This window comes from Dama dama, chromosome 1 (assembly GCF_033118175.1).
Source record: "Dama dama isolate Ldn47 chromosome 1, ASM3311817v1, whole genome shotgun sequence".
Classification (NCBI taxonomy): Eukaryota; Metazoa; Chordata; class Mammalia; order Artiodactyla; family Cervidae; genus Dama; species Dama dama.
Window position 1 is genome coordinate 19,461,679 of NC_083681.1, and position 27,720 is coordinate 19,489,398.

General features: G+C 40.7%; 1 protein-coding gene across 4 annotated transcripts in view; it reads right to left on the reverse strand.

Annotated features, from left to right (window-relative positions):
* Positions 1-27,720, reverse strand: part of EXPH5 (exophilin 5) — a 96,873-nt gene that overhangs the window by 21,536 nt on the left and 47,617 nt on the right. For 2 of the 4 annotated variants that reach the window (XM_061144316.1, XM_061144308.1), the window contains exons 2-4: positions 12,678-12,838; positions 9,122-9,284; positions 1,566-1,611 (exon numbers count right to left, since the gene is read on the reverse strand). In XM_061144316.1, the coding sequence (XP_061000299.1) occupies positions 1,566-1,611; positions 9,122-9,284; positions 12,678-12,838 (370 nt within the window). Of the gene's footprint in view, positions 1-1,565; positions 1,612-8,301; positions 8,609-9,121; positions 9,285-12,677; positions 12,839-27,720 lie in introns of those variants that run through there. The other 2 variants (XM_061144335.1, XM_061144325.1) reach the window with 1 other exon arrangement.

Here is a 27,720-nt window from a genome sequence, read left to right on the forward strand (position 1 = left end):
TGCTCAGTTACGGGCACGTCTGCAGGTAGGGAGCAACGGGGGCTCATAAGCACACAGACAGGGCTTCGGGACTGATGAGGCTGTAGGCATTTTTGACTTCTGGTGATAGAGTTACAGAGACCTGGGTTTTCTAATCCTGACTCTACCAAGTATCAGTGTGACTTTAAATTCTCTAAACCTGTTTTTTCATCTTTAAGTGGGCATAATAATAATACCTATGTCACAGACTGCCTCTGGGTATTAAATGAAATGATCTACGTCAAGTGCCTGGATGATAACATGCTCTCCATGAGAGTGTAAAAGTTGGTCCTGGTGTCATGTTTGGGGCTCAAGCATATGAAAGAGAGGGATAGGGTTCAGTGTTATCAAGAAAGAAGTAGCATTACTCTGAAGAAGAAAGAAGGCTCACTTTTGTTTGTGAAACCAATCACTACTGGGAAACTTGGAGATTTGCAGGAGATTCTTTACTTCACAAACAAAAGTGAGATATATGCACTCCTCACCAGAATTCTATCCCATGCTCTTTGAAAAAAGGAGAGAGAGAAAGGTTTAAGTGTTAGTACTAAGGGCAAAATCAATTGAAAAATGCTGCTACCTTCCTCCTGCACTCTTAGGTACCTTTAAAATTCTTTCTTTCATGTCCAAATCATATATGAGTTGCACAGAAAGACATGGGTGTGTGTAGATCAAAATGCAAGAGGGCAAAAAAAGGTAAGAAACAGAAAACAAAGCTTCTCAATCTTATAAACATGTGAACACAGAAAACTGAATTTAACTCTTTAGGTGGAGGTCCTATTTGGCCAGTCTCCTCATGTGAACTTGTTCTGTCCAGACGCATTTCGCCTATCAGTGGCTTCCGCTTTGAATACAAATGATGATCTTACCCAGAAGAGGTCTAATGCAGACCCACCTTGGTTTGCAAGTTTATTTGGAAATTTTCAAAGCTGTTCTCCACATGCTTTTGATTTTGACAGAATCAAACTGAACTCTCCCCTTTTTACATTTCCTGCCCAAATACAGCCTGCCCCTGGAGGAGAAGGGGACAACAGAAGATGAGGTGGTTGGATGGCATCACTGACTCAATGGACATTGAGTCTGAGCAAGCTCTGGGAGATGGTGAAGGACAGGGAAGCCTGGCGTGCTGCAGTCCATGGGGTTGCAGAGTCAGACACAACTGAGCAACTGAACAACAAACCCTCAGCAGATTCGCCTGCAGCTTGCTACAGTCTAAATGTTTCAAATTGCAATTTTTCTGCTACTTCCAAATAAACTCTACCTCCGCCCAACATTTTAGGGCTGTATTGGACTGACAGACAGATGGTAAAAGATCAGAGATAGTGGCGTGGTCTCAGGCAGAGGCTGCTGTTTGAGCATTTCAGTACCAAAGCCAAAGCCAACTGGAAACCAATCACAATGGGGAAACTTGGAGCTCTGCAGGAGAAATCTAAGCTTCTCGGGAAAATTTAAGACTGCACCAAGAAGAATTCTATCTAAATATTTAATCAACCAGGAATTACATTAATTCTGAATTCTTCAGTATAATCTTTAGTCCTTTGGTTACTTACCAAAGTGGTTCCCCTCACAGACACAGAAGGTGTGTGGCCATCACATCTGTGGAAAGAATTTGAAATAACTTCTTTGAAGAAATGCCTAACTTTTGGAAAATCAATAGCACATTTTCTATTATATCTCCATATATCAAGATATGGAGATATAATCTCCATATATTCCTGATGCTCAGTAGGGAGATCTTTCACAGTGCACTGCTGAAAAATCTCTCAGAAATATTTTCCTATGCTTGCTTAGGATCAGTGCTTTACATCTCTGTCACTCAGGTAGCCAAGAAAAAATACATAATAGTGGCTTTTTACTTGAACATAGCATGAAGACTTAATAACAGAAATTAGTTACATTTGTTGAATAATGTGTCAGGCAGTATTCCTATGCTCTATAGGCATGTAACCTCATTTAAATACATCACTCTTGTCAAGTGGATTCTGTGACAGCTCTCATTTTACAGATCAGATGATGGAGGTGCAGAAGTTAGAAGACACTGTTTAAGGTACTTAGTGGCTGAACTCAGAGCTGGCCACAGGCTGACTGAATCTAGAACTCTCCTTGATCAGTATGGCACATAGACTATTCTTGCAAATGGGAAACAGATTTTCTGCTTCTGTATATTTTTATTTTAAAGAGATACTAAGTCAGAACCAGACAACAATTAATAAGCAGATTTTTTCAAAAGGCAAACCTTACAAAGATGGCTTCAGGATGCTTATTTTTATAAGTATGTCTTATTTATTATGAGATCACCTTAGAGAAGAACAATTATGCTTTGACTATTTATATGGCTTCTCTAAAATGAGGTATAAGGTGAAAAATTTTAAAAACCTAGATCCAGAATTGAGATAAATTTTGATTTTTTTAAATCTATAATCCTATGTAAGGGTGTGCTGCCTGAATTGCAGAGTAAGAGTTAATAGACTCTAACTCTTGTATGACTCAGAGCTCTTGTATGAAGTTAAGTTGTCTCCTTCATTAAGAGCAGAGCAAGAGGCTATCAATAATTAAATAAACTCAGACTCTAAGTCAGATCAGTTAAAATTGTCAAGATGCAGTTTTCCTTCATTCAAACCCCTACCCTGTTTCATGGTTCTTGAAAGCTGAGCATAAAACCTAGGAGGCCAAACAATTTTACATTTAAAAGATAACAACATGTATTAAACATGAAATTAAAAAGATGCTTGCTCCTCAGAAGAAAAGCTATGACAAACTGAGACAACATATTAAAAAGCAGAGATATCACTTTGCCAACAAAGGTCCGTATAGTCAAAGCTATGGTTTTTCCCGTAGTTATGTAAGAAAGTTAGAGTTGGACCATACAAAAGGCTGAGCATGGAAGAATTGATGCTTTTGAATTATGCTAGAGAAGACTCTTGAGAGTCCCTTGGACTGCAAGGAGATCAAACCAGTCGTTCCTAAAGGAAATCAACTTTGAATATTCATTGGACGTACTGATTCTGAAGCTGAAGTTCCAATACCTTGGCCACCTGATGCCAAGAGCTGACAATGGAAAAGACCCTGATGCTGGGAAAGATTGAAAGCAAAAGGAGAAAGGGGTGGCAGAGGGTGAGATGGTTGGATGGCATCACCAATTCAATGGACATGAGTTTGAGCAAACTTAGGGAGATAGTGAAGGACAGGGAATCCTGGCGTGCTGCAGTTCATGAGGTCGCAAAGAGTTGGACACTACTTAGCGACTGAACAACAACAACATATATTTTATAGTTTAGCTCAGAAGTTAAACAGAAATTAAAATTAACATGGATTTTTTCATATTATTCTGAAATACCAGCTCTATACTAATAAAATTTAGAAGTTAAAATATTGCTTTTATTCATATTCTTCCTTTTCATACATCTTTATTGAGCCTACATGCCTCCTACATGCTAAGCACTATTTCGAGTGCTTTGGAGGAAATAAATATGACTGAGATAGAGACTGTTCTCTGAGAGGCTTTATGACAGGAAAGATTAGGTACATAAAGAGCCAAAAGGCAAGCCACAATGTTATAAGGACGATACAGGGGCTTAAGAAAAACGAAAATGCAGAGGGGCTGGTGAGCACTTGCTGGGATGAACCAGGAAAGCAACAGGGAGAGAAGGTGCTGGTTGAACAGGTATGAGAGCCAAAGAACACCAGGAGCACAAGTCTGGAGACGTAAGACAGCAAGGAAGCCGGGAATCGACAAGTAATTCCATTTGCCTGCAGCTAAGAGAACATGCCAGACTGTGAAGATGCTTCCCAAAGTCCTGCGGAGAGGCGGGTCTCTTGGTGTCTCCGCGAGGCCCAACATTCTCATCAGCTAATCAGGGCCCGAGCCTGATTTGGAGTAAAGGGGAACTCCTAAGGATGGCAGGTGGCACCTCTGGGATAGAGTGTCACTGAGAGTGAGGGTGTGCTGTGAGGGCAAGGATGCACGCTCCCTGACAGTGTGAAAGGCCGTGGGAGCCACCGTGGATCGAGGTAGCAGGCAGGGTGTAGGACTCGGGAGGCTTGGAGGCCCAGAGTCTGCACAGTCACTTCCAGGCCTGCCGTAAATGTATGTTATAATACTGTAACATATTCCAGTTAGCGTATGTTTCTGGTGTGAAGGGCTTCCACTTGGAGAGTGATTAAAACAACAGTGCAGTCACAAAAACCAGTCACATGCTGGTTAAAGTCCTCTGGATTTGGGTGATTTCGAGATAGAAAGCTGTCTCAGATGCCTTTGCTCATAAGTCCTACTGAGCCATACCTTAAAGATCTCTCACGTATATTCCCACATTGCCAGCTATAGACAGAGCAGTTTCTCAGCCTTGGTACTACTGGCATTTCTTCAGTGTGGAGGTTTATCACATGCATTATATGACGTTTAGCAACATCTCTGACCCCTACCCACTAGACTCCAATAGCACCCACCCTTCAGCTGTGAAAACCAGAAATGTCTTCAGACATTGTCAGATCCCTTTTGGGGTGTAAAACTGCCCTCCCTGATTGCAAACCACTGAGCTAAAGTGAGTATCTCATTATGTCACTTTCCTGTTTAATGAAAAACATATATACAGTATGCACATGCACACATGCATGAAATACACCAAAATATTAGTGCTTGTTCAGGTCAGTGGGTGAGAGGGGTGATTTTATCTGTTACATGTATAAAATACATGTATAAAATAAGGAACTTTATATACATATACAGTATATATAATAAGGAAAAGAATGGTATTCCTAGAAAGGGATGAATGCCTCCCTGCTGTCTATAGGATCACGACCAAGCTCCTTAGCAGATACAAGGTTTCGACGTTCTGGCCTCTGCCAAATACTCCCACCCCATCTCTTATCAGTCTCACCTCATACTGGGTCACTGAGTCTCAGTGACCAAGATGGATTCTTGCTTTTTTCCTGTTTCTGAATCTTTGTTGTGTCATTTCTTTCTGCCTGGCACAACCTCCCAATTCTAAATCGCCTAGCTCAGTCCTACATGTCCTTCAGACACTGGCTCTCTTTTTCCAGGAATGCTTCTGATTCTCCAGTCTGAGTTAAGTGCTTCTCCTATAATAATCTCATGGCATGAATACCATGCATCCAGCACAGCACTCACCATATTACACCATAATCATCAGTGTATTCACTGATGTCACTCAGGTTGCAGTTAGGACAGAAGGCATCTTTTCCTCAAGATCCTTACTGTCATTTGCCCGAAAATCACCACAATGAATATATGAATCCATGATGACTGTGATGTGATTGTCACTTCCTAGAGTTCTGCCCAACTGTACGCAGTCATCTGGTGTTCCCTGCTAGATTTTAAAGCCCTCCAGCTGAGGGCTTTGTCTTGTCTTCAGGATTTTATCTCTAGAATTAAACGCGGTATCTAATCAACAGAGTAGGACTTTGATAAATAAGAGAAACTATCACATGCCAGGAATTCTGATGGCCCTTCCCATAGTGAGGGGCAGGAGGCTCTGCTGCTATAGCTCCCAAACCTGGATAAACATCTGAATATCCTAGAGAAATAAAAATCAAGGGCCCCACTCCAGACCGGAATCAGAATCATGAGGCCGGGGCCTGGTAATCTGTCATTAAGTGCTGGTGAAATCCTAATAATGATCAACCAGATCAGCTGGGAACCACTCCCTTTGTGTTGCTTCTCCCTCCTGTCACCACAATAGTGCCACACCTGGGATCACTGAAGGAACATTTCCAAAGAAGGATTTTACTCACTCTGATTTCTCCTTTGATCTAGGTGTCTTACATTCCTGTGTCCTCCAACTCAAACCTAGGTACTTGGCAGGAAGAAGGAAGACGGTATAGTACGACATTTGGAAAGAGAGAAGGAGGAAAAGAGAAAGAGAGACAGAAAACAGAATTCAGGGAGAAAAAGTTACCTGCTCTTTAAACTTTCCAAAATTGCATTTGAACTTTTTGCTTATGTAAGCAGAGGTTGCAGCTAGGCTGCTGGACTGCTGTGTACATCTTGTGATAGACCAGACAAATTTGGGCATGTCTGAAGAGCTGCTAGGGGGCCTGAATGGATCCACCAAAACACTTTGCATCCTCAGGTAAAAAAAAAATCATCCTAAAGGGACAAGGTAGTCAGCACGCACACCCTCACCCCAGGAGAGCAGCTGCCACTCTCTAATCGCAGCATGGTGCCGAGTACTCACTGTATGCTCCACACTGGGAAGGTCCTCAAAGGAGAGACGGCAACCTGGATTTGATTGCACATGTTGCTCACGAGCCTTATGAGCTATTTCTCTTGTACTTCCTCTTTGCTCTAGTCCTTGGGACTACCACAAAGGGAAGAGCAGAGGGGAAAACAATGCACTGCCCTAAAATCACCATAATGAACTGGGGGCACGTGGCCTCACAGCTTCGAGAATCTGTAGGCACAAAGATAAGGGGCCCCCTTGCAGGATGACTTCATGGTGGAGTGTGTTGGCTCATCAAACAGAGGGTGGCACCCCACCTATTCACGGAAGGGAGCGATCAGTGGGATAATGGGGGATCTGAAACAAGAAAAAAGAACTGGAGATACTACTGGGCCACCAGGGAAGGTGCATTTATAAGTTCATGACATACACTGTTAGGTACTTCCTGAACTACGTGGAAGGCATTTGTGAGGCAACGGAGTTACTGAAATTCTGTGGTGGGGGCTGAGTGCCATATGTCTCAGATAATAAACACCCCCAAACAAGACGCAAGAAAACATAACTTACAGGGAAATGTTAAGAGAAAGATATGCAATCCTGTCAGCCCTCGGTATCCGTGGGTTCTGCAGACTCAACTAGCCATGGATGGAGCCCCCCATTGGCTGAATCTGTGGATAGAGAGTGCTATCTGTACATTTTTAATAAAAAACTCGAGCATCTGTGGGGTTTGGTATCTGCAGGAGGTCTCAGAACCAATCCCCCACAGATACCAAGCTACAATTGTATACGTATATTCTCTTGAATTTACTGGCTAGCAATAAATGATTAAAGCACTAGTGGAAATTATTTCTTTGTTCCTGGAGTTGTGGTAGAGTCACAGAGAGTACAGTTCAATTGTTTACAAATAGGATTAAAATAAAAATGGGATAATTAGGAAGTACATAAATTTGGGAGGAGAAACTTCAGTAGTCATATTTGAATCAGACATGGCAAAAGTTTTTGCTATTTTGTTAACTAATGAAGTCACTATGTTCTCACAGCTTTCTGGGGGTCAGCTTTCTTTCTGTGATTTGCAGAAGATCCTCTAAAACTGCTTTGCTAACTTGCTCTCCAGAGGACCGAGTGTGACAATGTCAAGTTTTGATGGCTTCAGCAAGTAGAAACCTGACCGTTTCCCAGCGCAGGATGACTGTGCTTCCCCCAGGGCCTTTGTCAGTTCCTCCCACTGTGCTTATAGGCAAGGAGCAGCTCCTGTCTGATTCTGAAGCTTGCTTCTGTATTTTGAGAAAGATCAGAACTGCTGAACGAAAAAAAGCTCCACTTAATAATAAAGAGCCCCTCAGAATGTATGACACACCATTTATTGTCCTGCCATAGGGCTACACACCCTTAAAAACAACCTCTCCCCCAATACACACATTCAAATTCAGGATTTAGATCCAAATATTTAGGTCACACTCATATTTAAAAATAATAAGGGTATATTTTAATGCTTTACCTTCTGAAACCTACCAGGAGCAAACAACAGTGTATTCGTTACATTTTAAACCAGCACAATTACAGTTTGAAATCAAAATGTATTTAAAGATGGCAAATCTGAAAACTGTGAAACATAAACATATGCTTAAAGGATAAAATTTGTTTCATTTTTATATGTTGTGTTTGTCTGGTTAAAAGAGAGCTACAAGTCATTTTGGTATTTAAGAAGAACAGTTGCTAAACAGAATTTTGCAAGAGTTTCATTTTAAAAAAATTTGGTCTATAACCAAAATCCATGATACTCAGAATGAAGACTATTGTTTTTTTTACCTTCTTTGATCCACTTTTGCAGCAATTTACAATATGAGTCTGAAATTAACTTGTCAGTTACCTCAACTTTTCCTAGTTTACTAATGTTAGATTGTTCAGCTACAATAAAACTCTGCCTTAAAGAAAATTACCTGAAACACAAATTACATCATACACCCCAGCTACCCCTCATATTAAGAATATTTCTTTTCTCTCTAAAAGAAATATTTCTTATAAAGGAAATACTCCTCAATTTTAAATTGTCAAATGAGAGAATTACTAGTGTTTTAAACATTTTTTACAAAGAAAAGCAACTCACCGGTTTGAAGAGTATTTCCTTGTAAGCAACTCTTGTAGAAACAATCACATAAATCTACATTTTGTCCAGCTCTTCATTATTTCGCCAGGGACAAAAACAGCCTCAGCTGAAAGCTGGAAGTAAAAAGCTTCCATTCCCCTAAGAGGGGAGGACAGAGCTGAGTGAGTCTCGGAGACTCATCACATACCTCGCCAGCTGCTTGCTGCCGACTGTTTTTCAGCAAGAGTGACCTCAAACACCTTTTACTTAGCACTGCAGTGCACGCTTAATGGCACACAAGGAACATATCACGTGCCAAGCCAACACCTTAAGAGGGTGGGAAGCTTTTCAACCAGGAAGACATGCTGGAAATATTTAGCAGTCAGCTCAACTGCACGTAAGCAACGACTTGCCTGTTTTTCACAAAACAATCCAACAGCATGATGAGTCAAGACAAACTGATTTACACAGTTTTCAACTGGGAATCAACTGGAACAATACCTTCATTGCTCCCAAAGCTTCCCTTTCTTCACTTAGCTTTAAATTCCAGGCTCTTGGAGCAGTGGAGAAACTGTTAATAATTATTTCTCAACATTTAACCCATTATTCCCCACATCCACCTCCTGGGACTTGTGCCATTGGTTAGAAGTTGGATTTCAGATAAGCCCAGTTTCAAAGTTTCGTAAGGACTTTGTCCCTTACAGAGCTCAGCCCCGGTTCCTTTGTTACTATCTGGAATGAAATGCTAAGAACAAACATTAAGCATTCTGAACACAAAACAGGCTGCTAGCCTCTGGGAACCGGTAACTAATGAGTTGTCACATGATCTGAGTTTACTCACCCTTTCTGTCCCAGCGACTGAAGCTTTGAAGTCTCCTTTCTGGATTTTCTGAATGAGAACAAGGAAGCAAATGATGATCTGAAGCTCAGCCGAGAAGGAATGGATGTTGGGTTTCTTTGATTGAGTATATTTTTAGATCTTGATGTTTGTAATTCCACAGGATCTAAATGAAAATTATAAAAATTCTGCATAACTAAAATATTTCCAGGTAAATATATTGGAGAACTAATCTCTCTTCACCCTCCACGTGGTCTAGAAATGCAGGCATCCCTATATGAACTGGGTGGGGGTGGGGAGGGGGGAGAATTCATCACTATATGAACCTCAGGAACCAGGGACACTCCTGTGCCATGGACAGTTCTGCTCATTGGGGGAAAAAACCTCCCAAAAAGTAGGGAGTCTTTCAACATGTATTGTGGACTGCAGTTCTATAGAATGTCCCTCCCCCCATTCCAGCTTCAAGGTTTTCTCAATGTATCTTCCCAGTGGCGAACCAAAACCAAAGCTTCGTTAGGGACCTCATTCAATTCTCATGCCACTCTTAACTACCATGTCCTTTAGAAATCTTTATTTTGGTGCTTTAAAACCATCGTGAGAGACTGCATAACTTTTCATTTCAAAGAAAGTAAAGGAAAAGCATATTAAACCCTTCAGAGTATTTCTTATTCCCATCAAAAATCTATCTCTGTGTATATGTATTTGCTACATATATGCTTTATATGTGGGTAAGCATGTAACATATATGTGTAATATATGTACAGATAATACATAGTATTATTTATGAGTATTAAAAATTCTAAGGCAAGAGCTCAGTTCAGTCAGTTCAGCCACTCATTTGTGTCCAACTCTTTGCGACCGCACGGACTGCAGCACGCCAGGTTTCCCTGTCCATCACCAATTCCTGGAGCTTGCTTAGACTCACATCCATCAAGTTGGTGATGCCATCCAACCATCTCATCCTCTGTCGTCCCCTTCTCCTCCTGCCTTCAACCTTTTCCAGCATCAGGGGGTTTTCTAACATGTCAGTTCTTCACATCAGGTGGCCAAACTATTGGACCTGAAGCTTCAGCATTAGTCCTTCCAATGACTTCAGGACTGATTTCCTTTAGGATGGACTGGTTGGATCTCCTTGCAGTCCAAGGGACTCTCAAGAGTCTCCTCCAACACCACAGTTCAAAAGCATCAGTTCTTCAGTGCTCAGCTTTCTTTATGGTCCAACTCTCACATCCATACATGACCACTGGAAAAACTGTAGCTTTGAATAGATGGACTTTGTCAATAAAGTAATGTCTCTGCTTTTTAATATGCTATCTAGGTTGGTCATAGCTTTTCTTCCAAGGAGTAAGCATCTTTGAATCTCATGGCTGCAGTCACCATCTGCAGTGATTTTGGAGCCCAAGAAAATAAAGTCTGTCACTGTTTCCCCACCTATTTGCCATGAAGTGATGAGACTGAAAGTCATGATCTTTGTTTTTTGAATGTTGAGTTTTACGCCAGCTTTTTCACTCTCCTCTTTGACTTTCATCAAGAGGCTCTTTGCTTTCTGCCATATGGGCGGTGTCATCTGCATATCTGAAATTATTGATATTTCTCCTAGAAATCTTGATTCTAGCTTGTGATTCATCCAGCCCAGCATTTCACATGATATACTTTGCACATAAGTTAAATCAGCAGGGTGACAATATACAGCCTTGACATACTCCTTTCCCAATTTGTAACCAGTGCATTGTTCCATGTCTGGTTCTAACTGTTGCTTCTTGACCTACATACAGATTTCTCAGGAGGCAGGTAAGGTGGTCTGGTATTCTCATCTGTTTCAGAATTTTCCACAGTTGGTTGTGATCTACATAATCAAAGGCTTTAGCATAGTCAATGAAGCAGATGCTTTTCTGGAATTCTCTTGCTTTTTCAATGATCCAGTGGATGCTGGCAATTTAATCTCTGGTTCCTCTACCTTTTCTAAATCCAGCTTGAACATCTGGAAGTTCTTGGTTCATGTACTGTTGAAGCCTAAAGTTTGGAGAATTTTCAGCATTACTTTGCTAGCGTGTGAAATGAATGCAATTGTGTGGTGGTTTGAACATTCTTTGGCATTGCCTTTCTTTGTAATTGGAATGAAAACTGACCTTTTCCAGCCCTGTGGCCACTGTTGAGTTTTCCAAACTTGCTGGCATATTGAGTGCAGCACTTTAATAGCATCATCTTTTAGGATTTGAAATAGTTCAGCTGGAATTCCATCACCTCCACTAGCGTTGTTCATAGTGATGATTCCTAAGGCCCACTTGACTTCACATTCCAGGATGTCTGGCTCTAGGTGAGTGATCACACGATCGTGGTTATCTGGGTCGTGAAGATCTTTTTTTGTATAGTTCTTCTGTGTATTCTTGCCACCTCTTGTGAATATCTTCTGCTTCTGTTAGGTCCGTCCTGTTTCTGTCCTTTATTGTGCCCATCTTTTTCTTTAAGTGTTTGTTTATCTCTGGCTGTGCTGGGTCTTTGTGGTGCTTGGACTTTTCTCTAGTTGCGGTGAGCGGGGGCTGCTCTCTTGCTGTGGTGCAGAGTTTCCCACTGCGGTGGCTTCTCTTGCCGAGCACAGGTCCTAGGGCGATCAGCCTTCAGTAGTTGCAGCACGGGGGCTCAGCAGTTGTGGTCCACGGGTTTTAGATGCCCCGCTGCATACGGAGTCTTCCTGGACCAGGGATGGAACCTGCGTTCCCCGCACTGACAGGCGGATTTTTAAACACTGGACCACCAGGGAAGTCCCACTGTGCCCACCTTTGCATTAAATCTTCCCTTGGTATCTCTCATTTCTTTGGAGAGATCTCTAGTCTTCCTCATTGTATTGTTTCCCTCTATTTCTTTTCATTGATAACTTAGGAAGGCTTTCTTATCTCTGCTTGCTATTCTTTGGCACTCCTCATTCAGATGGATGTATCTTTCGTTTTCTCCAGAGCTACACATATCAAGTCCATCATACTGTAATACTTTAGACATGCTGACATGCTGACAAAGTTACAAAGTTAGAATGTCTACAGAAGACTTTGGTTTGTGCTCACTTACGGAGTTTAAGTTACCAAAGTACCAGAAGGGTGGCAGCTTCTCTACCACCTGTTCTCATTCTCTCTTCTCCTTTCCCTCCCCTCCTTTGTCTCCCTCTCCTTCTGCACCATCATTCCATTTATTTAAATGCTCACTGTGTTAGGACTCAGTATTTTATACATGTTATTTTATTTAATTATCAACAACCACCATATGATCATACCCATTTAAAGATGTGAAAACTGAGGCTTACAGAGAGTCACATGGAGTAGAGAGAGAGAGTGGATATTTGAATCCAGCCCTTTCTGACATTGATGCCTGTGGTCTTAACCACTGTGCTGTCTTGCATGATTATAAAAACACCACCCCCTCCCAAGACATTACAGTACATTGTCAGTTCACTCTTTTTATTGTGAACTTTTGTCCCTTATGATTTAAAAATAGTCCTAAACACAGATTGGTTAAATTGGAGATCCCACTGAACCCTTATCTACAATGAAGAGCCATAAGGTCTCACCATTTTCTGCCATCCCCTTTCTCAGCCTATGTGTAAGCGGTTGTTTTAACATTTGGCTAACATCTGTTTCATTACAAAACTTTTTCCTTTGAATTTCTTCAAACCATTCACCAGTCACTCCTTGAAGCCATCTGATATCCCTCTTTGTCTTCTGGAGTTTGCTGAAATAAAACAAAAATAGACATGCTTTAAATTTCTTCACATGAAGTGCAAACTCATGTGATGGGTCAAACTTTACCTGGTGGAGGAGTTGCAAACTTCTAAGTCCAGGGGAACATTGGCTCTAGTTGGAGTTTCCGTTTCACTACCCTACCATGTATATATTTTGACTGTAATTATCTAAACACGATGACAGTCTAAAAGTTTTTCCTAGTAGTTGAAATAATCAAGTTGCTGAGGACATTGTGGGTTGAGCCTTGTGCAAACCGGACCTAACAATGCAACTGATTGATAGGTATTTTAATGACATGGAGAAACTTGAATATTCTAGTTCTGTTCACTCATTCATTTGTTTGTTAACAATCAGATGTTTATTGAGCAATGTTTATGCAACAGGTCCTATAACAGATGTAAGCAGCAGTTCTTGGTCGCTTAGTCATGCCCAACTCTTTGCAGCCCCATGGACTAGAGCCCACCAGGCTCTTCTATCCTTGTAATTTTCCAGGCAAGATTACTAGAATGGATTGCCATTTGGGTCCTTATTTGCCCATCCAGTGGTCAAGAAGAAAAGCTTACATGCAGAAAAGAAATTGTTAAATGTAATGGTCTTAGATAATGGAATTCTTTAAACACAAAATCACAAAAGCCTGTGATGAGGACATGACTAATGCTCAGTAGTAAGGGAAAGTGTGCTTTGAGCTTAAGAGGAAAAGTCATCCAAAGCACAAATGCGTCTGACCCATACTTCCAGAATGTCAGAACTGAAACTCTGCTATTATTTCTTTTTCCTTCTCCCCTGTCCTTATCTACTTAGTCTTCTTTCAAATGAAAATGCTGCTCTAAGTTCTTAGTTAAATCATCAGTTGTAACTTAAAAAAAAAAAAAAAAGCAGATAATTTGCTCCATTTGAGGAGGATCCTAGAACTGTTTGGAAATGAGAGATGTTTAATCCAGAGGGAGACTGCCCTGGACAGAGGTAAATAAAGCAAGAAGGGGAGTCAGAAGAACCTAATGACAAATTTCATCAAAGGGTCAGGTTGGCAAACTTCTGATGAAAAAGCCAGGCTTCTTGTTGGGCTCCAAGCTTGGGAAATTCTGCTGTTTTGGAAAGAATTTCTTATGACTCCACAGTTGCCCTTTATCCAGAGTCCTCTGTGAAGCACAAATGTTAGAGACTTTGTACTCCTAAGAAAGCGGTGTGCAAGTCAGCTGCAGAATGGCTAATTTGGGGTTAAAGGCAATGCACTGTAATGGTTGCAAGTCAGGTTCCTGCTTAGGGCTATGATACTGTCATCTTATAAAATAATCAAGAGGCCATCCTGCCCAGACTTGCATTTTGAAAAGCATTAAGCAGCAATCATCACACAGAGTCCACACAATTTGCATTAGTCCCTTCCATTTTGCCACTGCCACCCCTCCGACACGTAGTCACTCCTGTCTCTATTGCTACTACTTTTACAGACTAAGAGACCACAAGTACCTGCTTCTAACCAGTACTGACTGCTGTCAACTTATCAATACCTTATTTATTAATGTCTCACTTTTTTTTTTGGCCATGCCACACCACTTGCAGCATCTTAGTTTCCCAACCAGGGACTGAACCCTGGATCCAGGGACGTGAAAGTGCTGCCTAACCACTGGACTTCACGGAATTCCCTAATATTCCATGTTTATACATGACCTTTAGTTTCTCAAAGCCCTCCCAAGTGATCAGACCACAACATTCAGCAGCACCCCTGCCCACTTCTCAACACATCCTTCTCATTTCAGAGGACAGTCAAGCTACCTGACTTAGGAACTTTCTAGTCTTTATTTTCTTGGGCCCCAAAATCACTGCAGATGGTGACTGCAGCCATGAAATTAAAAGACACTTGCTCCTTGGAAGGAAAGCTACGACAAACCTAGACCACATATTAAAGAGCAGAGACATCAAAAAAAAAAATTAATTAAAAAAAAAATAAAAAGCAGAGACATCACTTTGCCAACAAAGGTCTGTATAGTCAAAGATATTGTTTTTTCTAGTAGTCATGTATGGATGTGAGAGTTGGACCATAAAGGAGGTTGAGTGCTGAAGAATTGATACTTTTGAAATATGGTGCTGGAGAAGACTCTTGAGAGTCCCTTGGGCTGCAAAGAGACCAAACCAGTTAATCCTAAAGGAAATCAGTCCTGAATATTCATTGGAAGGACTGATGCTGAAGCTGAAGCTCTAATACTTTGGATTGGATTGCTGACTCAATGGACATGAATCTGAGCAAACTCCAGGAGATGGTGGAGGACAGGGAAGCCTGGCGTGCTGCTGTCCATGGGATCACAAAGAACTGGACATGTCTTAGTGACTGAACTGAACTGAGCTCAATAAATATAACTTTGTTATTTTTTCTAAAGCCTCCATATAACACTGACTCTCTTTTAAAATAGTCACACTTCATTTCATTTCATCTCAAACATTCATTCCACACTGGCACTCAAATCCATCACTGCCTGTTTCTTTTTAACATCTAGCCAGTTAAGTCAGAAATCTGTACCTCTAAGTGAATACTCAGTGTGAGTTTTACTCCAGGAAATGGATCTTAAAGAAATAGCCCTTCCCCAAAGTACATTAATTTAACTGAACATTATGCAGTTGCTAAAAATTACTTGGGCAATGTAGTGTTCTGCGAAAATGCATGTGACATAGCATGAAGCAGAAAAAATAAAGTACAACATTTTATCTATACTTATAGCTATGTGAAAAATAATGCACCTTTTTGGACACAGAAGGGAAAGAAAAATAAACACCTGATTTCCTAGAATAGAATCATTACAGGTATCAATTCCACTTTTAACTTCTATAAAATTATGTTTATTCAATAAGTACAATATATTTTTCTTGTTTAATTATGAATTTTAATTTATATTATCATTTTCCATTATAATTTTTCTTGTAGATAGAGAAAAATCAATCATATTTTCACAATCCTAATGCAATCAGTATTGCCCTTTTGATGTAATTTTTTTCTTCTGCATTTCTCATATGGTTGTAATAAAATGTATTTAATATACATTTGTGGAAAGCCTCCTGGAGAGAAGATACAGAGATACAATGGTGAGCAGAGCAGTATAGCTACTAGCCTAGAGAGCTTGTTGTCTAATGGGAGAGACAGATATGAGTCCAATAATGATACAAACATAAGATAACAAACAGTGGTAAGTATGATTTCTTCATCCAACACACGTCTGAACTCTGGGCAAAGATCAATGAATAAGTCAAGTCCTTGCCCTCATGGAATTTACAATCTGCTGGGGGTAGGAGTGGAGGCAAACAATAAAAAATTAAGCAGGTGTTATGAGAGCATATAACAAGGGGACCTGGTTATGTGAGGTGGAAGCAAAGATTTCCTTAAAAAGATGGCATATAGCCTGAAGGATGAAGCAAAAAGGTAGTGGGTGGACAGTTCTGGGAGAGAGCTTTCCAGGCAAAACAGTAGTAGCTGTAGGGTAAATGCCCCCAAGGAACGAAGCAAGGAACTGAAACAAGCTGGCCTGGCTGGAATGTGGAGGTGGAAAATAAGACTAACTAAAGGGACAGCAGAAAGGTAGCTGCTAGATCATGCAAGCTTGAGAGTTGGGTTAAGCAGTTTGACCATCAGTCCTGGAGCAGTGATAAAGCATCAGTGACAGGGCAGGAGCATGACACATCAGATTTGTACTTTAGTTTTATTTTATTGGTTGATTGATTGATTTTTGGTTGTGCTGGGTCATTGTTGCTGGACAGGCTTTTTTCTCTAGTAGTGAAGAGTGGGGGCTATTCTCTAGATGCAGCACATGGGCCCAGTAGTTGCAGCACACGGGCTTACTTGCTCTGTGGCACATAGGATCTTCCCGGGTCAGGGATCGAACCTGTGTCTTCTGCATTGGTAGGCAGACTCTTTACCACTGAGCCACCAGGGAAGTCCCCAGATTTGTACTTCAGAAAGATTTACCTGGTGGTCGGGTGGTTTGGAGTCGGCCCTCCAGTTCAGGGGACACAGGTTCAGTCCTGGTTGGGTGACTAAGATCGCACGCGCCAGGGAGCAACGAAGTCTGTGAGCAGCAGCTAGAGGGCTCTCATGCCAGCACCACTGCGCCTGCGTGCTGTGGTCCGCGCTCTGCAACAAAAGTCTGTGCACTGCAACTGGATAAAGTCCACGTGGCACAATGAAGAGTCCACACACCACAGTGAAGACTCAGAGCAGCCAAAAAAAAAAAAAAAAATCATCCTAGACTAAAAAGGAATCCTAGACTAAACTAAACATCCTAGACTAAAAACAAAATGAAGAGGCAACCTACTGGATGGGGGTGGGGGAGTGGGATATTTGCAAATCATATTAGCTGATAGGGGTTAATTATCAAAATATACAAATCATGCATAAAACCCAATAGCAAAAAAGCAAAGTATATGATTTGGGCAGAGGATCTGAATAGACATTTTTCCAAAAAAGACATACAGATGGCCAACAGGCACATGAAGAGATACTCAATGCCACAAATTATCAGGGAAATGCATATAAAACCACTTCTTACCTGTCCAAATGGCTATTATCAAAATAAGAAATGACATGTTGGTGAAGATGTGGAGAAAAGGGAAAGCTCAATGCACTATGTGTGGGAACACAGTTGGTGCGGCCACTATGGAGACAATATAGAAGTTCTTCAAAAAATTAAAAATAGAACTACTATGTGATCCAGCAATTCCATTTCTGGGTATTTTATCTGAAGAAAGTGAGGACACTAATTTGAAAAGATATGTGCATTCCTGTATTCATTGCAGCATTATTATTATTATTTTTTTTATTAGTTGGAGGCTAATTACTTTACAATATTGTAGTGGTTTTTGTCATACATTGACTTGAATTAGCCATGGATTTACATGTATTCCCCATCCCGATCCCCCCTCCCACCTCCCTCTCTACCCTCTCCCTCTGGGTCTTCCCAGTGCACCAGGCCCGAGCACTTGTCTCATGCATCCAACCTGGGCTGGTGATCTGTTTCACCCTAGATAATATACATGTTTCGATTGCAACAGAAACTAAAGAGACCATAGCAAAAATCAACAAAGCTAAAAGCTGGTTTTTTGAAAAAATAAACAAAATTGACAAACCATTAGCAAGACTCATTAAGAAACAAAGGGAGAAGAACCAAATTAACAAAATTAGAAACGAAAATGGAGAGATCACAACAGACAACACTGAACTACAAAGGATCATAAGAGACTACTACCAGCAACTCTATGCCAATAAAATGGACAACTTGGAAGAAATGGACAAGTTCTTAGAAAAGTATAACTTTCCAAAACTGAACCAGGAAGAAATAGAAGATCTTAACAGACTCACCACAAGCATTATTTTCAATAACTAAGATAGGGAACAACCTAAGTGTCCGTCGATGAATGAATGGATAAAGATGTGACTTTATACACACAGACATACAAAGAATGAAATCTTGATGAAATCTCACCATTTACTATGACATGGATGAACCTTGAGGGCATTATGCTAAGTGAAATAAGCCAGAAAAAGACAAATACTATAGGACCTCACTTGTACGTGAAATTTAAACAACAAAACCAAGTTGATAGATACAGAGAACAGGTTGGTGATTGTCAGAGGTAGGGGGAGGGTGCCAGGGTGGGACAAATGGGTGAAGGAGGTCAAAAGGTACAAAATTCCAGTTATAAAATAATTATGTCATGGGGATATAATGTACAGTATGGTGACAATAGTTATTAATACTGTACTGAATATTTCAAAGTTGCTAAGAGTAGAGATCTTAAAAGTCCTCATCAAAAGAAAAAAAAAAGCTTATAACTATGTGTAGTGATGGTTGTTAACTAGATTTATTGTGATGATCATTTCACAATTTATACAAATATTGAATCATTATTTTGTACACCTGAAATTAATGTTGTAAAATAATTTTAAAGGCTTTTTACATTAACGAATAATGTCAATCACACATCAACAAAAAAATTTTTTTTAAAAAGATCATGCTAACAGCAGGTGGAGAAAAGATTCCAGTGGGGAACAGGAGAGAGTGGTCAGGGTACTAACAGGGTCGAGGAGAGAGAGAGACCCTGTTTACTTGGACAAGGATAGTGCTGGTGAAGTGGAATAAAAGTAGAAAGTACTCAGAGCTACTAAGTGGGCGAAACTGTCCACCAAATGATTAAGTGCCCTTGGAAGGTTAGGGACACAGACATGTCAAGAAAGATTCCTCAATTTCTAATTTCCATAGGTGCATGGAAGAAGTCATTCTTCAGATAATACATATATAATCTTCAAAAATTATATATAAAACACCTTCAACATAACTTATTTTTGGAGCAATCATCAAATATTTGCATAATATTCCAACTACTATGATTTCCATGATTTATTTTCTGTTCCTCTGGTATAGAACATTGTTATTTTCCTTATAAATATTGCTTAATGAACATCACTGCACATTTTCTATTTTCACAGTGCCCTGACAGGGGCTGAAGTAGAATTGTCAGATCAAAGAGTCAAAGTGTTTTGATGACTCTTTATTTTTATTTTTTCAAAATGACTGCAGCAGTATTACTCATGCCAGCAATGTGTAAGACTACTAGCGGTCATCCTTGGAAGACTAAATATTATTATTTTGATTATTTTTACTTCCTGAATTTCATACTTTCAAGGTACCAAGTTTATAATGTGGGCAGCTATTTTTTCTTTTAAGAATTTTTTTCTCGTCTTAAAAAATATGCTATAAAAAAAGCTACATTTCTTTGATAAGAAGTTTGAACACTTCCCACATGTCTGTTTACTAATTATATTTTGTGCTTTGGCAATTGTACATTTCATCAATTTCTAAATCAATGTCTCAGAGTCTTTCACTGTAATGTGATAAACTAGTTATTTCCCCCAGGTTTTTAAAATTCTGATTAAATTTTGAATGTTGAGCCATATAAACCTCATTCTCTCTCAAGGTTTAGAGTAGGTTAAAACATAATTAATCTGTAAGTTTATGCTAATATTTGTCTCTAAAAGAATAAGAAATGAAATGTGGAGAGTGGTTACATGTAGATAAATGAGATGGCAAGATTTTGAAGAAATCCAGTGGCTTTTAAATCAGAAGTATTCCAAGGTTTTCAGGAAAGTGGGTGAACATGTACAACCAAGAGTGAGAAAATTCAAGGGTAAGATAGTAATTTTATTCTGAATTAATTAATTCTTAATTAACTGAATTCTGCCAAGAGAATGCACTGGTCATAACAAAGACCCTTTTTCAACAACACAAAAGACGACTTTACACATGGACATCACTAAATGGTCAATACCAAAATCAAACCGATTGCATTCTTTGTACTTGGAGAAGTTGTATCCAGACAGCAAAAACAAGACCTGGAGCTGACCACGGTTCAGATCATCATCTTCTCATGGCCAAATTCAGGCTTAAACTAAAGAAAGCGGGGGAAACCACTAGACCAGCCAGGTATGACTTAAATCAAATCCCTTATGAATATGCAGTGGAGGTGATGAACAGAGTCAAGGGATTAGATCTAGAAAACAGTGTGCCTGAAGAACTATGGACAGAGGTCTGTAATATTGTACAGGAGGCAGTGAACAAAACCATCCCAAAGAAAAAGAAAAGCAAGAAGGCAAAGTGGTTATCTGAGGAGGTTTGACAAATAGTTGAAGAAAGATGAGAAGTGAAAAGCAAGGGAGAAAGGGAAAGGTTCAATTCCGTTCAGTTCAGTCGCTCAGTCGTGTCCAACTCTTTGTGACCCCATGGACCGCAGCACGCCAGGCCTCCCTGTCTATCACCAACTCCCGGAGTTTACCCAAATTCATGTCCATTGAGTCGGTGATGCATTCAGCCATCTCATCCTCTGTTGTCCCCTTCTCCTCCTACCCTCAATCTTTCCTAGCATCAGGGTCTTTTCTAATGAGTCAGCTTGTCGCACCAAGTGGCCAAAGTATTGGAGTTTCAGCTTCAACATCAGTCCTTCCAATGAACACTCAGGACTGATCTTTAAGATGGACTGGTTGGATCTCTGTGTAGACCAAGGGACTCTCAAGAGTCTTCTCCAACACCACAGTTCAAAAGCATCAATTCCTCAGGTGCTCAGCTTTCTTTATAGTCCAACTCTCACATCCATACATGACCACTGGAAAGACCATAGCCTTGACTAGATAGACCTTTGTTGGCAAAGTAATGCCTCTGCTTTTTAATATGCTGTCTAGGTTGGTCATAACTTTCCTTCCAAGGAGCAAGCATCTTTTAATTTCATGGCTGCAGTCACCATCTGCAGTGATTTTGGAGCCCCATAGAATAAAGTCTGACACTGTTTCCACTGTTTCCCATCTATTTGCCATAAGTGATGGGACCAGATGCCATGATCTTAGTTTTCTGAATGTTAAGCTTTAAGTCAACTTTTTCATTCTCCTCTTTCACTTTCATCAAGAGGCCCTTTAGTTCTTCTTCACTTTCTGCCATAAGGGTGGTGTCATCTGTATATCTGAGGTTATTGATATTTCTCCTGGCAATCTTGATTCCAGCTTGTGCTTCTTCCAGCCCAGCATTCCTCATGATGTACTCTGCATATAAGTTAAATAAGCAGGGTGACAATATACAGCCTTGACATACTCCTTTTCCTATTTGGAACAAGTCTGTTGTTCCATGTCCAGTTCTAACTGTTACTTCCTGAAACCTGCATACAGATTTCTCAGGAGGCAGGTCAGGTGGTCTGGTATTCACGTCTCTTTCAGAATTTTCCACAGTTTATTGTGATCCACACAGTCAAAGGCTTTGGCATAGTCAATAAAGCAGAAATAGATGTTTTTCTGGAACTTTCTTGCTTTTTCAATGATCCAGTGGATGTTGGCAATTTTATCTCTTGTTCCTCTGCCTTTCCTAAAACCAACTACACCCAACTAAATGCAGAGTTCCAAAGAAAAATGAAGAGAGACAAGAAGGCCTTATTCAATGAACAGAGCTTAAAAACAGAGGAAAACAACAGAAGGGGAAAGACTAGGGATCTCTTCAGGAAAATTGGAAATACTGAGGGAACATTTTGCCCAAAGATGGGCACAATAAAGGACAGAAATGGTGGAGACTTAGTAGAAGCAGAAAAAAATCAAGAAGAGATGGAAAGAATATGCAGAAGAACTGTACAAAAAAGATCTTAATGACCTGGATAACCACAATGGTGTGGTCATCACCCAGAGCCAGACATTCCGGAGTGTGAATTCAGGTGGGCCTTAGGAAGCACTGCTGTCAATAAAGCTAGTGGATGTGATGGGATTCCATTAAAGCTATTCATAACCTTTAAAATAATGCTATCAAAGTGTTGCACTCAATATGTCTGCAAATCTGGAAGACCCAGCACTGGCCACAGGTCTGGAAAAGGTCAATCCTCATTCCAGTTCCCAAGAAAGGCAATATTAAAGAATGTTAAAAATATTGGACAATTGCACTCATCTCCCATGCTAGTAAGGTCATGCTTAAAATCTTGCATGCTAGCCTTCAGCATTACATGAACCATGAACTTCCAGACCATCTTACCTATCTCCTGAGAAACCTGTATGGGAGTCAAGAAGTAACAGAACCCTGTATGGAACAACTGATTGGGTCAGGATTGAGAAAGGAGTATGACAGGGCTGTCTGTTGTCACCCAGTTTCTTTAACTTATATGCTGAGCACATTATGAGAAATACTGGACTGGATGAGTTACAAGCTGGAATCAAGATAGGTGGGAGAAACATCAACAACCTCAGATATGCAGATGATACCACTCTAATGACAGAAAGTTAAGAGGAACTAAAGAACTCTTGATGAGGGTGAAGGAGGACAGTGAAAAAGCCAGCTTAAACTAAATATTAAAAAAACTAAGATCATGACATCTGGTCATCATTACTTCAAAAGGTGGAAGCAGTGACAGATTTTGTTTTCTTGGGCTTTAAAATCATTGCAGATGGTGACTACAGCCATGAAATCAGAAGATGATTGCTTCTTGGCAATAAAGCTGTGACAAACCTAGACAGTGTATTGAAAAGCACTCTGCTGACAAAGGTCCATATAGTCAAGGCTACGGTCTTCCCAGTGGTCACATACAGTTGTGAGAGCTGGACCAAAAAGAAGGCAGAGTGCCAAAGAATTGATGCCTTTGAACTGTGGTGCTGGAGAAGACTCCTCAGAGTCCCTTGGACAGTGAGGAGATCAAACCAGTCAATCTTAAAGGAAATCAACCTTGAATGCTCACTGGAAGAACTGATGCTCAAGCTGAAGCTCCAGTATTTTGTCACCTGATGATGTGAACAGCCGACTCATCGGAAAAGCCCCTGATGCTGGGAAACATTAAAAATGCAAACTAGTACAGCCACTATGGAAAACAGTGTGGAGATTCCTTAAAAAACTGGAAATAGAACTGCCATATGACCCAGCAATCCCACTTCTGGGCATACACACTGAGGAAACCAGATCTGAAAGAGACACGTGCACCCCAATGTTCATCGCAGCACTGTTTATAATAGCCAGGACATGGAAACAACCTAGATGCCCATCAGCAGATGAATGGATAAGGAAGCTGTGGTACATATACACCATGGAATATTACTCAGCCGTTAAAAAGAATTCATTTGAATCAGTCCTAACGAGATGGATGGAACTGGAGCCCCTTATACAGAGTGAAGTAAGCCAGAAAGATAAAGAACATTACAGCATACTAACACATATATATGGAATTTAGAAAGATGGTAACGATAACCCTATATGCAAAACAGAAAAAGAGACACAGATGTACAGAACAGACTTTTGAACTCTGTGGGAGAAGGTGAGGGTGGGATGTTTCAAAAGAACAGCATGTATACTATCTATGGTGAAACAGATCACCAGCCCAGGTGGGATGCATGAGACAAGTGCTCGGGCCTGGTGCACTGGGAAGACCCAGAGGAATCGGGTGGAGAGGGAGGTGGGAGGGGGGATCAGGATGGGGAATACGTGTAAATCTATTGCTGATTCATGTCAATGTATGACAAAACCCACTGAAATGTTGTGAAGTAATTAGCCTCCAACTAATAAAAAAATTAAAAAAAAAAATAAAAAATAAATAAATAAAAAGAAGAAGAGGGCGTCAGAAATGAGATGGCTGGATGGCATCACTGATGTAATGGACATGGACTTGGGCAAACTCCAGGAGATGGTGAGAGACAGGGAGGCCTAGTGTGCTGTAGTCCACAGGGTTGCAAAAAGTCAGACATGACTGGGCGACTGAACAACAATGGCATTATGTTTACATGTTACTAAATAAGTAAACATAAATAGCTCTGGCCCTTGAAGTAAAGATAAACCAGTAAGGGAAACTATGAATGACACAAAAGTCTAAATACTTTGCTGCTGCTGCTACTGCTGCTAAGTCACTTCAGTCGTGTCTGACTCTGTGCGACCCCATAGACGGCAGCCCGCCAGGCTCCCCCGTCCTTGGAATTCTCCAGGCAAGAACACTGGAGTGGGTTGCCATTTCCTTCTCCAAGGTTTCAGTGATTTAACTCCTTATTGTTATATACCCACAAGCCCTATGCTCTATAAAATAAATACAATCTGTATACTTACAGAGGTTGACTGAGCTTCTTATATTAAAAAGAGCACACCAATTATAAACTCATTCATTTATTTAAAAAATAAAACATCAAATTAGCTCAACACTAGCAAAAAAAAAAAAAAAAATCTGAACATAAAGCAGGGGTACCTTGACGTGTGAAACTTAAAAAGACACTATTTAAGTTTCCACTGGCCTCAGTCTAAGATATAATATTTGCTTGCAAGTGTAATTCAACCAATTTCATAGCCAGCCTGCACAGGGCTCTTCCTCACCTATGGTTTGTTATATATTCAGCCAGTCATTTCAAGCACACAGTCCACCTTATGCCCAAGAAAATAACCTCAAGATTACAAAGGACATGCATATAGACAATTCACCAGTATACAGCTTTTTTGCTTCATTAGCCCAGCTTGACTCAGCATATTACAAGGGACTGCTGTCTACACATGTAATTTGTCTGCCCCCAGGCTGATTAACTTGACTAAACAAACTCAGGTCTTTTCTTGCAGTCCCAGCCTTCTGTTCCAAGTCAAAATGCTCTTCCTTCATTCATAACAATCAGTCTGTCATGTGCCGCCTTCAATTCTGTTCTAGAGCCTGCAATGAGTCTGCCCTCTGAGGTTCCTCCTTCTATGTTAAATTTCTTTCCCTTTTTCATCTTTGAGTAATAAACCTATCTCCCCTCTCCTCTTCCGTGTACTCCCCAACTGTGCCCCTGCTGACCGTTGCCACTTACTGTTCTTTGCCCACATTTTTCTGAGCAGATCTCTGTCCTCATCTCTATTTTCATGACTGACTATGTACTAACTATCGAGAATGTGTTCTTCATCTTCCGGTCTTTGGCCCCACTTGTCTGCTCCCTGAGAACCAAACCCTGACCTGTTCTTGAGCTGCCCTCAGACAGTAGAGCACGGAATGAGGGTTAGGCTCTAGCCTAATGGGTGATCTTGGCCAAATATTCAACTTCCTTGGCTTTGTTTTTCTCGCCTGTGAAAGAAGATTCAATGACACTGTAGGTTGTTTACAAAGCAGGCCTGCACAGTTCCTTTCATGGCTGAAGGCATACTTCTTTGTGGAGTGATTTTGTCCCTCTTCTGCCCTCTTGAATCTGGACTGGCCTTACGCTTGCTTAGACCAACTGAATGCGGTAAAACAAAATTTGAGACTTTTGGGTCTAGGCCTCAAGAAGACTTGCAGCTTCTGCCTTCTCCCTCTAGGAATCTTGATTCTCTGGTCTGAAGAAGGCCCAGGCTAACCTCTCCTGGAGGATCCATTCATGTGTAGAGAAGGGCCCAGCAGAGTGCTCACCAGTTGCCAGAGATGTGAGCAAAACTTTCTTAGACCATCTGAACACTGAAATGAATATTTCCTGCTATATTGGTGGGCAAGAAATGTCACAGCCATCAGTGATTCTGGCCCTCCAAATGTGAGTGAGGGCTCCCAAAAGGGAACACAATGCCTGAGATGCAGCAGATGCTGTCATCCCCCATGGTGATTGCTGAGGAATTGGGGGAATGCAAGAAGCAGTCATTCACCACATTTGCCACTTCTTACGGTGAACACGGAATTAAGGATGCAAACAATCAAGAAACAGGATTTGGCCCCAGATAGCTGCAGTACATACAAAAGGAATGAATTCAGTGAGCTCAGAGGCTTGCATCTTCCCTTACAAAGAAGATAGGATGCTAAATTCCTGGTTTTCCTTACTTAACAATAGTCTTTGATGTTCAGACTGCCTGCCTCCTTTGTTACAAACTAAGCCTCCTCCCTCACCTGACTACTAGGAACACTATCCTCAGGGTTTACTGAGATCCTTCCTCCAGGGCTCAGAGTCCTTAACAGTTCCCCCATATAAAATAACTCTCTACTTTCAGTTTGTCACTAATTTTTTAGTCAACAACACCATCTAGCTGCCAGATGAATGAAGCCAAATGAGTGATCCCAGGCCAGACCAGGAGAAGCACCTACCTGAGCCCAGAACAAAGGGTTGTCCCTTAGAATAATAAATGAATAGAAGTCATTTTAAGTCTTTAAGCTTTGGGATGGTTCGTGCACAAAACATTTTAAAAAGGACACAGATATGATTATTTGGAAGATGTCTTCTGGTCTGAAATATATAGTCAAACAACTCATCATTCTCACATCTAATTAAATCATTGAGAAATCATATCAGAACTGAAAAGGGGGCTTAAAGCATAATCAGGTCAAGCTCCTTGTCTTTAGGTGAAATAACAGCAATAACAAGCAATAAGGGAAGATGCTGTGTACTGAACACCCACCATCTCCCAGGATTCAGCAGTCATCCTCAGAATGCTGCCCTCATTTATAGAGACCAGGCTGGGGCCAAAGAACTGGGATGGGAACTCATGCTTCACTGGAAAGCCTGCGGCTGCCTGACCTAGCTCTCTGTCTATGGGTACTATGAACCCCATTAATAAACAAGGCAACCGATACAAGCTCAAAGGGACTTTTGCCAATTAAAAAGGTGACAATGTGTATTCAAATGTGATTGAGGATAGAGCAGTTCGATAAATGTTGAAAGCAAACAGGTCCCCCCAGGCCAGAAATCAGGAATCACAACTGCCATTTTCTTGTCAGAAAAGTCTCCAATTTCTCAAAATAGTTCCCTTATCATTGCCTCTTGCCAAGGGCATCAGTTTCTCTTTTGGCTGTTTTCACCTCCCTTTTCATCTCCTCAGCACACATCTTTTTCCTCTACTTGTCTTATTTCCTTGGTTTCTACACACTTATCAGTTTCCTTTTGCAGATGACCCATCTATCTTCTTATATCTTTTTTGCCTTCCGGGCAGCTAAGCATCCTGATCTCTATCAAGCTTTGACTTATTCACAGGGACCTCCCCAAACCTCTCACCTTATCATAGTCTCACTGGCTCAGTTATCAGTAAACCCTAGAACAAATTGTTCAATTACACTGAATCCTGTAAACGTGTATCTGTCACTTGAATTATAGGAGATTAAAGCAGCATTAAGCTTTCCTCTCACAGAGGAATTCAAATACATTTTGTTTTATATTGCCTAGCAACCACAATACACAGAAAAGAAAAACAACAACATACATGAGTGCAGGGGGTGGGAACTGTGTCTGAGTCAAAGCCTAAACATTTAATTAGTATAAGAGCAGACATAGGATCAGTCTGTCATAGCAAGGGCTTTTCCAACCCTGAAACCCCAAGGAAACTCACCGTTTGGGGAAAATGTTGCCTTTTGTTTTCCTGAGCCAAAGGTGATATTTCCAAGTCTAGATTTCTCATCACTTATGATCTAAGGAAAGCTTTAGGG